The 10,614-nt window shown below is 32.2% G+C and overlaps 1 protein-coding gene across 1 annotated transcript in view; it reads right to left on the reverse strand.

Moving 5' to 3' along the window:
- Positions 1–445: 445 nt before the first annotated feature.
- Positions 446–10,614, reverse strand: part of LOC117169177 (DNA-binding protein D-ETS-3-like) — a 600,266-nt gene continuing 590,097 nt past the window's right edge. The window contains exon 4 of the mRNA XM_033355406.1: positions 446–659. Coding sequence (XP_033211297.1) covers positions 655–659 — 5 coding nt within the window. The 3' untranslated portion in view covers positions 446–654. The remainder of the gene's footprint in view (positions 660–10,614) is intronic.

The following is a 10,614-nucleotide window of genomic DNA, read 5'->3' on the forward strand; positions in this document are numbered from 1 at the left end:
CGTATACTCTTGTTTTTTTCCACTTTAGTGATTAAATACAGTTTATAAATTGGCATTCTTCATCTTTTGGTTCACTTTGGTCAAATTTCTTTTCTCTGTAGGTTAATTATATATCTTATAAACATGTTAGAATCAAAAAATTCAATTTTAATAATATTCCCAAACATCTGTGAATTACAGAATTATAATAGTTGTACAATCTTTTATGAAGGAAAATAAAAAATGCTATTTTAGCCCATTAATATAACACGATAAAAATTTTTACGATTGAATTTTCAGTTACAAGTACATTAAAATGCAGTTAAAATACATTGAAATCCCTTTCAATTACCTGTACCTGAAATTTCAGTTAAATTTGCACATTAAAAGTGCTGGAATTTTTAAGAATTTTCTAACAGTGTAACAGTTGCAAATAATTATTTTTTTAGAACCCACATATAATTGTAGTTAAATAAATTCAGTTAAATAGATAAGGATTTCTGCTTAACATAATCGTACACATACTTTTGACTCGACTATGTTAAGTTAGTCAATGCAAATTTGGTTAGATTAACAAGAGGCCTTTCGTTAATAAAGAATATGATAGAATGCACCACTATCATTTACGCTGCTTTTCATATAGTTGTAACCACATTTCTTCTGTTGAAACTTGAATTATTCTGAAACAAGTTAAATAAACTCTTAGAATGTATGTAAAATAATGAAAAAAGAATTAAGAAGAAGGAGGAGGAAGAGAAGGAAGATAATTATGAGGGAGAGGAGGAGGTGAAGGAGGAGAAAAAGTAGGAAGGTAGAGGAGTATAATGTAGTTCAATCAATCCTCGAGATGTTGGACCTAATGATTACAAGATTAAACTCTCAGTTAAAAAGATTCATAGGAATTTCAGAAGTTTTGAAGTATTCAAAAAGCCGTAAATATCTCTAAAACTAAATTAATTTTTTTTTAAATTTGGTAAAATCCAATATAATGAAACAGTATTTTTTCTAAACATTTTTAACATACTTTTTCAGCAAATCTTATATCTTCGAAAACCTTGTTTTATTTAGTCGTGAACAGTAGGCAAATTATATTGATATAACCTTACAACAAACAAACAAAGAAAACTAAAAAATATATATTCGAAATTTTTATTTTGTATGTAAAATTATTTTTCCCTCAAATTATACTTTTACCTGATTTTTTACTTTTTACACTACAAAATCTTTTTTTTCGGTTGGAAAATTTAACAATTTTCTTGAAAATTCATCTTGTTGATTTAAGATTAACATTTTTTCCGCTGCTCGAAATTCATTTTTCCCTTGAAAATTTACATTTTCAGGTTAAAAAATTTAACTATTTTGTAAAAAACTCCGCTTTCATAGAAAATATTTCATATCTTTGGTTTAAAATACCACTGCTTACAAAAATTGCTTTTGATTAAAGCTTCAAAACTTTTATTGAAGCTTTGTCTTTTTTAGATTAATGCAACTGTTTCTTGTTTAAAATAAACATCTAATTGAATTTAAATATCAAATATTACATTAATTGTTTAGAATTAATATTTCTTGTTTAAAAATTAAATTGCTTGTTTAAAGATTAACTTTTTTATTTGAATTTTGATTTGATACATCTGTAATTTTCAACAACAAAAATGTATTTGCTGAAGTATTCCAGTTAAACAAGTTCAATAAGGAGCAGGAGGGGGAGGAGATGGAGCAGATGTTGAAATATTATAAACCTAAAATGAACTGTTAGAATCTCAAAACATGTGTCGAGCCTCCTCTTTATTTCAAATAACTCATATGATTAAAGGTTAGTTGGAGTGAAGAAATACACATGTGTACATTTTAAGAAGTTAGATTTATTAAATATATATACCATATATATCACGACTTGATAATTTTAAAATACATGATAAGTACTTGCATAGCAAGTAATCTTATACATGATGTGAAATATATTGATTAAACTGCAATGATACCTGAGGCTATAGGGACAATTATGCAAGGCAGCAGTAAGCAGGCTGATGAGACTAGCAAATCAATTCAACAGAACCGACCATTATTAAATGTGATAGGGATCAAGAAGTTCAAGAAAAATGTCAACGGCAATATTAACCATTGAAGAAATTGGTGCGCATTCCTTAGAATGGCAAGCATCAAATAAAGCCATATATTAAGAAGCAGAAGGTAGTTGAAGAAGAATTTCGTGAAGAGGCCAGTTCTTCATCCGTGATATTTAGCAGTAAAGATTATGTTAATGATGTTGATAAAGAAGAAACAAAAAAGAATGAAGATGATGCTAATGGTGAAGATAAGAATGATCATTTTGAAAGTGACTTCTCCTCTGATTATGAGGAAGAAGCAAAAGAAACAGCACAAATGTTAAAATATTACTTTTCAACAAAATAGTTACCAATAAGATTAATTTTCTGACAAAAAAGATGAACTTTCACTTAAAATAATTAATTTCCAATAAAAAATTAATTTTGAACAAAGTTGTTCAAATACTAGTGTAACTCTTAACCTAGTAGGTGAATATTTAACTAAGAAATATGAAAATGTTGTGAACAACTATTGTTTTATTATACTGGATTTTACGACATTTCAGAAAAAATTGATTTAGTCTTAGAGATATTTACGGCTCTTTGAATACCTCAAAACTTCTGAAATTCCTGAGTATCTTTTTAACTGAAAGTCTAATCTTTTAATCATTAAGTCCAACACTTCGAGAATTTGATTGAACTACTAGGCAGTCTGATAAGTCCCTGAAAAATGAAACACGGAGACGTTTTTTTGGCCAAAGTCGGTTTTATTTTTCAACATACTCTCCTTTTAGGCCGATACAGCGAGTCCAACGATTTTCTAACTTTTTGATATCGTCCGAAAAGCACTCGATCGGAAGGTCTCCAAAATACGCCTCAGTTTCAGCTATGAGCTCCTCATTTGAGTAAAAATGCTGACCAGTGAGCCATCTCTTCAGGTTAGGGAACAAGTAATAGTCGCTGGGGGCCAGGTTTGGTGAATACGGTGGCTGAGGAACCAATTCGAAGCCGATTTCATGCAATTTTGCTTGTGCAACTAAGCATGAATGAACAGGCGCATTGTCGTGATGATAAAGCGGTTTTTTCTTCTTCAAATGCGGTCGTTTTTCGGCGATTTTGATTTTCAATCGGTCCAATAATGATGAATAGTACGCTCCGGTCATGCTTTTACCTTTTTCAAGATAGTCCACGAATATTATGCCATGTGCATCCCAAAATACGGAGGCCATAACCTTTCCGGCCCATTGTTGCGTTTTTGGACGCTTCGGAGCACTTTGGCCCGGTGGAAACCACTGTTTTGCCTGGCCTCGCAACTGTTAAATAGCAAATGTATTTTGGGAAAAACTAGTGTTTAAACTAATTATCAGAAGCTGGTTACTTTATTCACCAGATTCCGTTTTTCGTCTAGTCTGATCATTTCTCCCGCCAGTCTGGTCGACTAGAGGGAACAGATGATGGGTCAGACTCTGGCCTCTGTCATACAAGTGAGACGTGGCTAACAGGGATTAGTTTTATTATTTTTTTTTTTAATTTGATTTTTTTTAAATTTTTGATAACCCCATGCCTGCGATGTTAAAGCATAGATGCCTTTTGCCTTCTTTTTCATTTTAGGGGTAGAGGGAAACGCAAATAATCATGCATATTTCTGTTTTTTTACACATTTTAATGCAATTTCTTGTATGTGTTAGGTTGAAATCCATTTTCGTCTCAAATCTGTAGAATCGTGTAATGTTTCATCAGTTGCATGCTAACCTGAAAACTGGTTACAAAACTCTTTTTTCTCTCTACACTGTTTATATCAGCCTTATTTTTATTTAACACATTTCCAGATGTGTTAAAGATTACGACCGAGATTCGTTTTCTATATGTAAATCAGACAGTGATTTTGTCGGACAGACTAGTTGCGAGTGATATACAATAGACTGATTTGTGGCTAAGTCTACATCACTAAATTGCGAATCTATTCTTATTTCTGAATAACATATATCCCTAAATATAATAACCTACTTCATTCTTTTAAGTACCGCTGTGTAATTTACTTTAAAATATGGTTTTTACCTTTAATTCGGTTTCTGATTCTGAATTTTACGAAACAGCAATCGAACATAACCATACTTTTTCCGATTGCGAAGAATACAAATCATTGCAAGAACATACAATCCAATTCTTGGCAGGGAGTGCCAAGAATTGCATACAGTGCTTCAGATTGAAAATTTATTGGCACCTCTTATTATTTATTAAATAAATTATAGTTAGATCTTAGTTATTTTTTATTAGCCATTTTAACATTTCCTCGAAATGTGCTGAAAAGAAAATGGTCACTTTCGATAATTATAACGTTGCCTGGAAGCAAAGGTGAATTTTGCAATTTCAGAACACATAAATTATTGTTTAGCATAAGATGCATACATACTACTACGAAAAAATGTCTGCACTATCTAAAAAAAGAAAAAACAATTTGCTATTTATCTCTATTCTCTTATTATTTCATAAAATCTGGAGAAGGGTGCCAAAAATTAGGGGTGGGGGGGGGGGGTACCAAGAATTGGTGCTCTTACCCTATGGTATGAGATTTGTAACTGGTTTCAAGTCGATCAATCGCAAACTCTGCTGCAATTAAAACATTTTCTAAAATACATACTTCTCTCTCTTTCCCTCTGAATCTGTCTTTCTATATAGCCTATACATGCTGCATATAATTTTACTGTATTTCTCTCTTAAAATATCTCCCTCTTTGTCGCAATGTTCTAGAAGGTTCTAAATTATAGCAAAAATTATTAAAATCTGAATTAAATTACTCAGCTAGAAAGCTCCTCGATTTCTATAAACTATATTCATTTTGTATTTTTTAATTTCTATTATACTCATTGTTGATTTAAGATTTCCAGAAAGTAGGTGTTCACGTTATCAATGTACCATTGTTAAATGTTTGATTCAGTTTCTTTGCATTAGATTTTAATAATGCGAAATTTATTCTATCATTTATGATGCTTTATTTTAATGTTTCAAGCAAGTGAATTAAATTTTGGAACAGATTACTCCATTATGTTAAAGATTATTTCAAAGTTTCTCAGCCAACTCTAATATTTATGTAGTCAGATGAGTGAAAAATAATTATGGAATGTACAAAGAATGAATTTGTGAAATTTGTGAAGCCAATTTACCTTGGAAACAACCACGTCGTTAACTCATAATCGCCTTATTTCTTGTAAAAAACGATATTTTTCCTCCCCAAGAGATTCTGCAATTTCAAATGTAGAACCGTGTCTGATTTGAAATGAATTCGGTCTTCGAACTTCCAGTTTGCATATCTCCGATTTAGATTATTAGTTAAAAAATTAAATGTTTCAAATATGCAATGGACATGCAATGGAATTAATACAATCATTGAATTATTTTAGTATTTCTATAATTTGCCATTACTGTCTATCTTTCAATAATTGTTTAAGTCGATAAAATAATTGCTGATCATTGCGTAAATATTTTTGAAGAACGGAATGTGCTAATAATTTCCACTTTTCCAAGTTCAATTATATTAAGAAACTGTAATGCCCCCTCAGACGCGCAGGACAATATATTTCATTAGTTCCGCATTTTGCGCCGTGCAGCGCTGGTGCTACCCTTTCTCGAAACTAAGATTAATCGTCATGGATATAGCAAGGCTACAAACTTGAAACCTTACAATAATGTACACGGATGTCGTTACCCACTCCCTTCACCATCATCGCCCCGGAAAATTATTCAGTTGACCCTTATTTTACTTTTATAAAATGACACAATATAAGATTCGGCTAAGTTATATTGCCCAATTCCCAAAAATCATCGACTGCAGAAACGGTGAAGCGATTAGTTTTTATACCCATTCTCTTTGTATTTCTAGGATTCAAATTCTAAGCTTTTTCACGTATATCTTAAAATTAAAAATAACTTAAAGACGAAAATTTAAAATTTATTGTAAGAAGAACAATGTCAGTTTTTGAATTTTAATCGGTGTATATTTTATCAATAGTAAGAATTTATTCGAATTAATGGAAACTTAGTTAACTTTTAATCGATTCGCTGTGTTATCATTTACGGGCAATGATCAGGAATCAATACGAGATTACGCCTTCTACCTGATGTTTTGACTTGAGATCCGAGCTAGTTTGAGTTTAGCTTAAATTATAATTCCGGTACATCTTAACCTCAATGATGTCAGTTGTTTGTTATGCTGAGCTTAGAATTTGAAAGTTCGAATTCTGGTTTTTTAAATACGTTTGAGATTGTGCTCATTGGTCGTGATTTTGTTATTTATTGACTAAAAGAATAAAATTGGGACTAGTTTATCAGACATTTTTTTATCATGTATTTGCGTAAGCAGAGACAGTGCCGACCCCTTAACAGTCAATTATTTTGAATAACAATAGTGGTCGCTATGACATAACCTCTTTTTTATTGAGATTCTACTGGAAACAGACTTTATAAAATGTTTCTACCGTTCGAATACAAAAAATTTGTTTACCGACCGATTTGAGAATAAATAATAGTTTCTTCCATGTAGCCTAAGCACTTGTCAACTATGATCTTGATCGCACTTGCCTCCCTAGAAAGGCCTCAATTATTTATGACTTTTAATATATTTTGGAACTTAATTACGTTTAATTATTATAATTACATGAAGCAATATTGTTTTATCTGTCAAAATATCACATTTTTGTACTGCACGTATTGCCATTAATGTTGAAGAATCCGTGACAAAAAGCCCAAACGACAAAGCGCCCGCCCAATGAAAGTCGCGCTCCGTGAAAAAAGCCCGCGAATCAGAGAGCCCCACGCTTCATAGCGATGGATGTATGTATGAGCGCGCAATTAATGTTGAAGACTTAACATTTCTGTCAGAGAATCTGCCACTCTTTCGTGGTAAAAACTGTTTTCTGCATAATTTTTATTTACAACTTTTATTTGCAATATTTTAGTAACTAACACTATCAAAACAGATTTATTAAATGCAAAATAAAATCAAAATTGTAAAATAATGGAGATGATATAATCGAAGTCACATTGCCCCCCCCCTACCCCGATCAGCGCTGCCCCTCAATATCCTATGCAATTTTCTTTTTGGCCCGTTGGGCCAATAGTCACTGAAATCTTACGTCCCCAAAAAAGTTTGCATACCCTTTCGGTAGAAAAAGCCTCATTAAGGGGGGAGGTTGTCTGAAATTTAAAAATGAATATTTACGTATTTAATGGGCGCTTCCTTATTCATTGATCATTTTCATATTTAGGGTTCCTACATAATCCGGAAAACCTGGGAACTATTACATGTGAATAATTTTTTTACTGATGTAAAAAACTTTGTGTAGAACAGAATAGTTTCCGAAATGAATTTTAAAACTTGCATCGATTACTAATTTTATATGGTATAGCGTTAGCGTAAGTTATATACACGCCTTTTTTTGAGCTGTTGCGAAATTGCCGAGGCGCTCATAAAATCGTTTTTTTCGACGTGACCTACAATTTGAAAATTAAAAATTAAATCTCCCAATATCTTTTTGAGCGTAATTAAAATCAGAAAAATATTAAATATAGAGTCTCCATACTTAGAACTTTAGGTTCACAATCAGCGGAAGTCATCAACTTATCTTGCTTATCACATTTTGTTTTCAACTTGGAGTCACGGATGGTCCTTTTCACCGCTTCGGCTTTCTCTTGACGTGTTTTCTCGTCGTCAGCAGTCGTATATACATACTCTTTTGATTTAGCTAGCTGCATCACTCTTTTCAGAGCATCTTGGTACGTTCCTAGGTAAGAAGAAGAAAATAATAATTATTTTACGATAATATTATATGAAAATATCCTCTGATTGTTTAGAATAAGTACAGTGAGAGTGGTGGATAGAGTAGGTACAGGGATGAAAGTGAGAGATCGAGGAAAGAGGATGAGAGAGGGATAGCTCTTTTTGATACTTTGACAGAAGATGTTTTGGAATTTAGAATTTAATAATTTTAAGAAACTTTTTAATCCTATAAAATTTTGGATAATCTACGTTGTACTGTGCCATGGATGAAAAACTTACAAGCATGTCACGTAATTCAATGAGGAATTCTGGCCATATCCCCAAAGATGGCGACGCATTTCTCATCAATTTGCGAAATTCATTGATTGTTGTCTTAGGGTATGGTGGAGGAGGATACCTAGTGAAAACTCGATCCTCATCGTTAACTCTCAACCAGTGACATGGAACGAAATCGACTTGATTCTGAGAACAATTCCTCTCATTAGGCTGTTCGTCATCACTTTCTGAATCTGATCCATTTCTTACATTATCCTTCGATTGAAGAAGCAGTACCACCTGGTACTTCTTCAGTTCTATGTAAGAGGTATTACTTAAATTGAAATAATTAAAGAATAATTATAAATACTATTTTATGGATTATTTCCTTATTGTTTTGGGTGATTTCAAAGCAGTATATTTTAACTTCTACTTTAACAAGAAAATAGCAGACAACTCAAGATATTAGCTAAAGTACAGCCGTCCTGCGGCCGCTGAGGGATAAGCGGCAATAACATAACCTCCAATGGGCACAAAATTTGGCGACGTCTTCACGATATCGTTACGACATCGCTACGACAACTTTACGACATCCTATGTCCATTTCGTTCACGTGTCTTTACGATATCATAAATGAGTCGTATGATTTGACGATGTCTTCACGATATCGCAAGGACACCGAAACGACATGGACATAGGATGTCGTAAAGTTGACGTAAAGATGTCGTAACGATGTCGTAAAGTCGTCGCCAAATTTTGTGCCCACTGGGCTACAACATCATTAATCGATATCGATTTTTTAGCATGTTTTAAATACTATTGCATGGATTCCTTCTTTATTGTGTTAGGTGATTTGAAAGCAGGATATACAGTTGATTATCTCTTTCTTATTGAGAGAAGAATAAAAAGTAGGGGAAAATGAGTCAAAACTAGAAAAATGTATATTACCTTTTTCTCCTTTTTTCCTTGCATCTTGTCATTCATGGTTATTATCAACGGCAAAAAAACTTTCAAAATTTGAATCACTCACTTTAAACTTACCACTTTCAACTAATCACTCACTTTAGATACAAAATGCTCTTGCTAACTACTTTTTATTTCTTTCAACTCTGAACAACCTCGCTGAAGTTTGCAACGTTTTAAAAAATATGAATTTACAAAAAAAAATTTTGCGCGAGACCTAAAAATTGAAAGTCGTGAATAGATCTATTTGATAACCGAAGGTACCCACAAAATTTTCAATCCCCTAGCCCCTTCGGCACATACCCCAATTCAACCCTTAAGAATCGAAAAAATCATAAAAAATGATATAACTTCTAGACCTAAAATATTCGTGTTGATTCTATGATTGTTTAGTGCACAAATTAAATCCACAAGGTACCGCAACCCTATCTGTTCCGGAACACACCTTTTTTTAATCCCTAAAAATAAAAAAATCATAATAAATAATACAACACCCAGACCTACAATTTTATGCTTCAGAATTGTTCCATTTGATGTCCAAAGATACTAAAAAATGTTTCATTCCCCTGTCTCATCCGCAGTACCCTTGTTGTTATCCCCTAAAATAATGAAAAACTAAAAAAATTTCTTAAAAAATCCCCTAACATCCAGACCTACAATTTTAGGTCTGGATGTTAGCGGATTTTTAAAGATTTTTTCAGTTTTTCAATATGTTAGGGGTTGAAAACAAAGGTTTTGCGGATGAGATAGGAAAATTAGACTTTTTTTAGTATCTTTGGACATTAAATTGAACCATTCTAAAGCATAAAATTGTAGGTCTGGGTGTTATATTATTTATTATGAGTTATTTATTTTTAGGGGTTCGAAAAGGGTATGTTCTGTAAGAGGTAGGATTGCAGTACCTTGTGTATTTAATTTGAGCAGTAAAAAGATCATAGAATCAACACTAATATATCAGGTTTAAACGTTATATCATTTTTTATCATTTTTTCGATTCTTAAGATTCTAATTGGGGTGTGTTCCGGAGGTGCTAGGGGGTTGAAAGTTTTACGGGCACCTTCGGCCATCAAATATATCAATTTAAAACTTTTGAATTTTACGTCTCGCGCAAAAATTTTTTTTGTAAATTTGTTTTCTTCAAACGTTTGAATATGACATGCTCGACCTTTATAATTTTTATAATTATTATTCAGTTTCGCCAACATTGTCGTGGATTGAAATCGTTCAGAATTCTATAAGTGATACATACATTTTATTAACAAAACTTAAATTCACACAATTAAATTAACACAACCAATTTGGCGTGTGAATTTTTATTGGATCGCTCTAATGAAGGACAATGGAACGCTTGTTATAAAGAAAAGACTTTTTATTTTCATTTGCTTTTAAATAATTTGTTACTTCTAACATACAAGATTCTTCTATACAAAATCGTCAATTCAGTTCTAAAATATTCAAACTTTTTAATATGAAATTCTCATCCTTTATAAATTCCATAATTGTGGGTCCGGATGCAATAAGGGCACATAAAATTTTTTCGTGCGGAAACGAAGTCCCCTGGAGGCTTTAGAAAAAATTTTCGAATTTTAATTTTCA

The sequence above is a fragment of the Belonocnema kinseyi genome, chromosome 3 (assembly GCF_010883055.1).
Source record: "Belonocnema kinseyi isolate 2016_QV_RU_SX_M_011 chromosome 3, B_treatae_v1, whole genome shotgun sequence".
Classification (NCBI taxonomy): Eukaryota; Metazoa; Arthropoda; class Insecta; order Hymenoptera; family Cynipidae; genus Belonocnema; species Belonocnema kinseyi.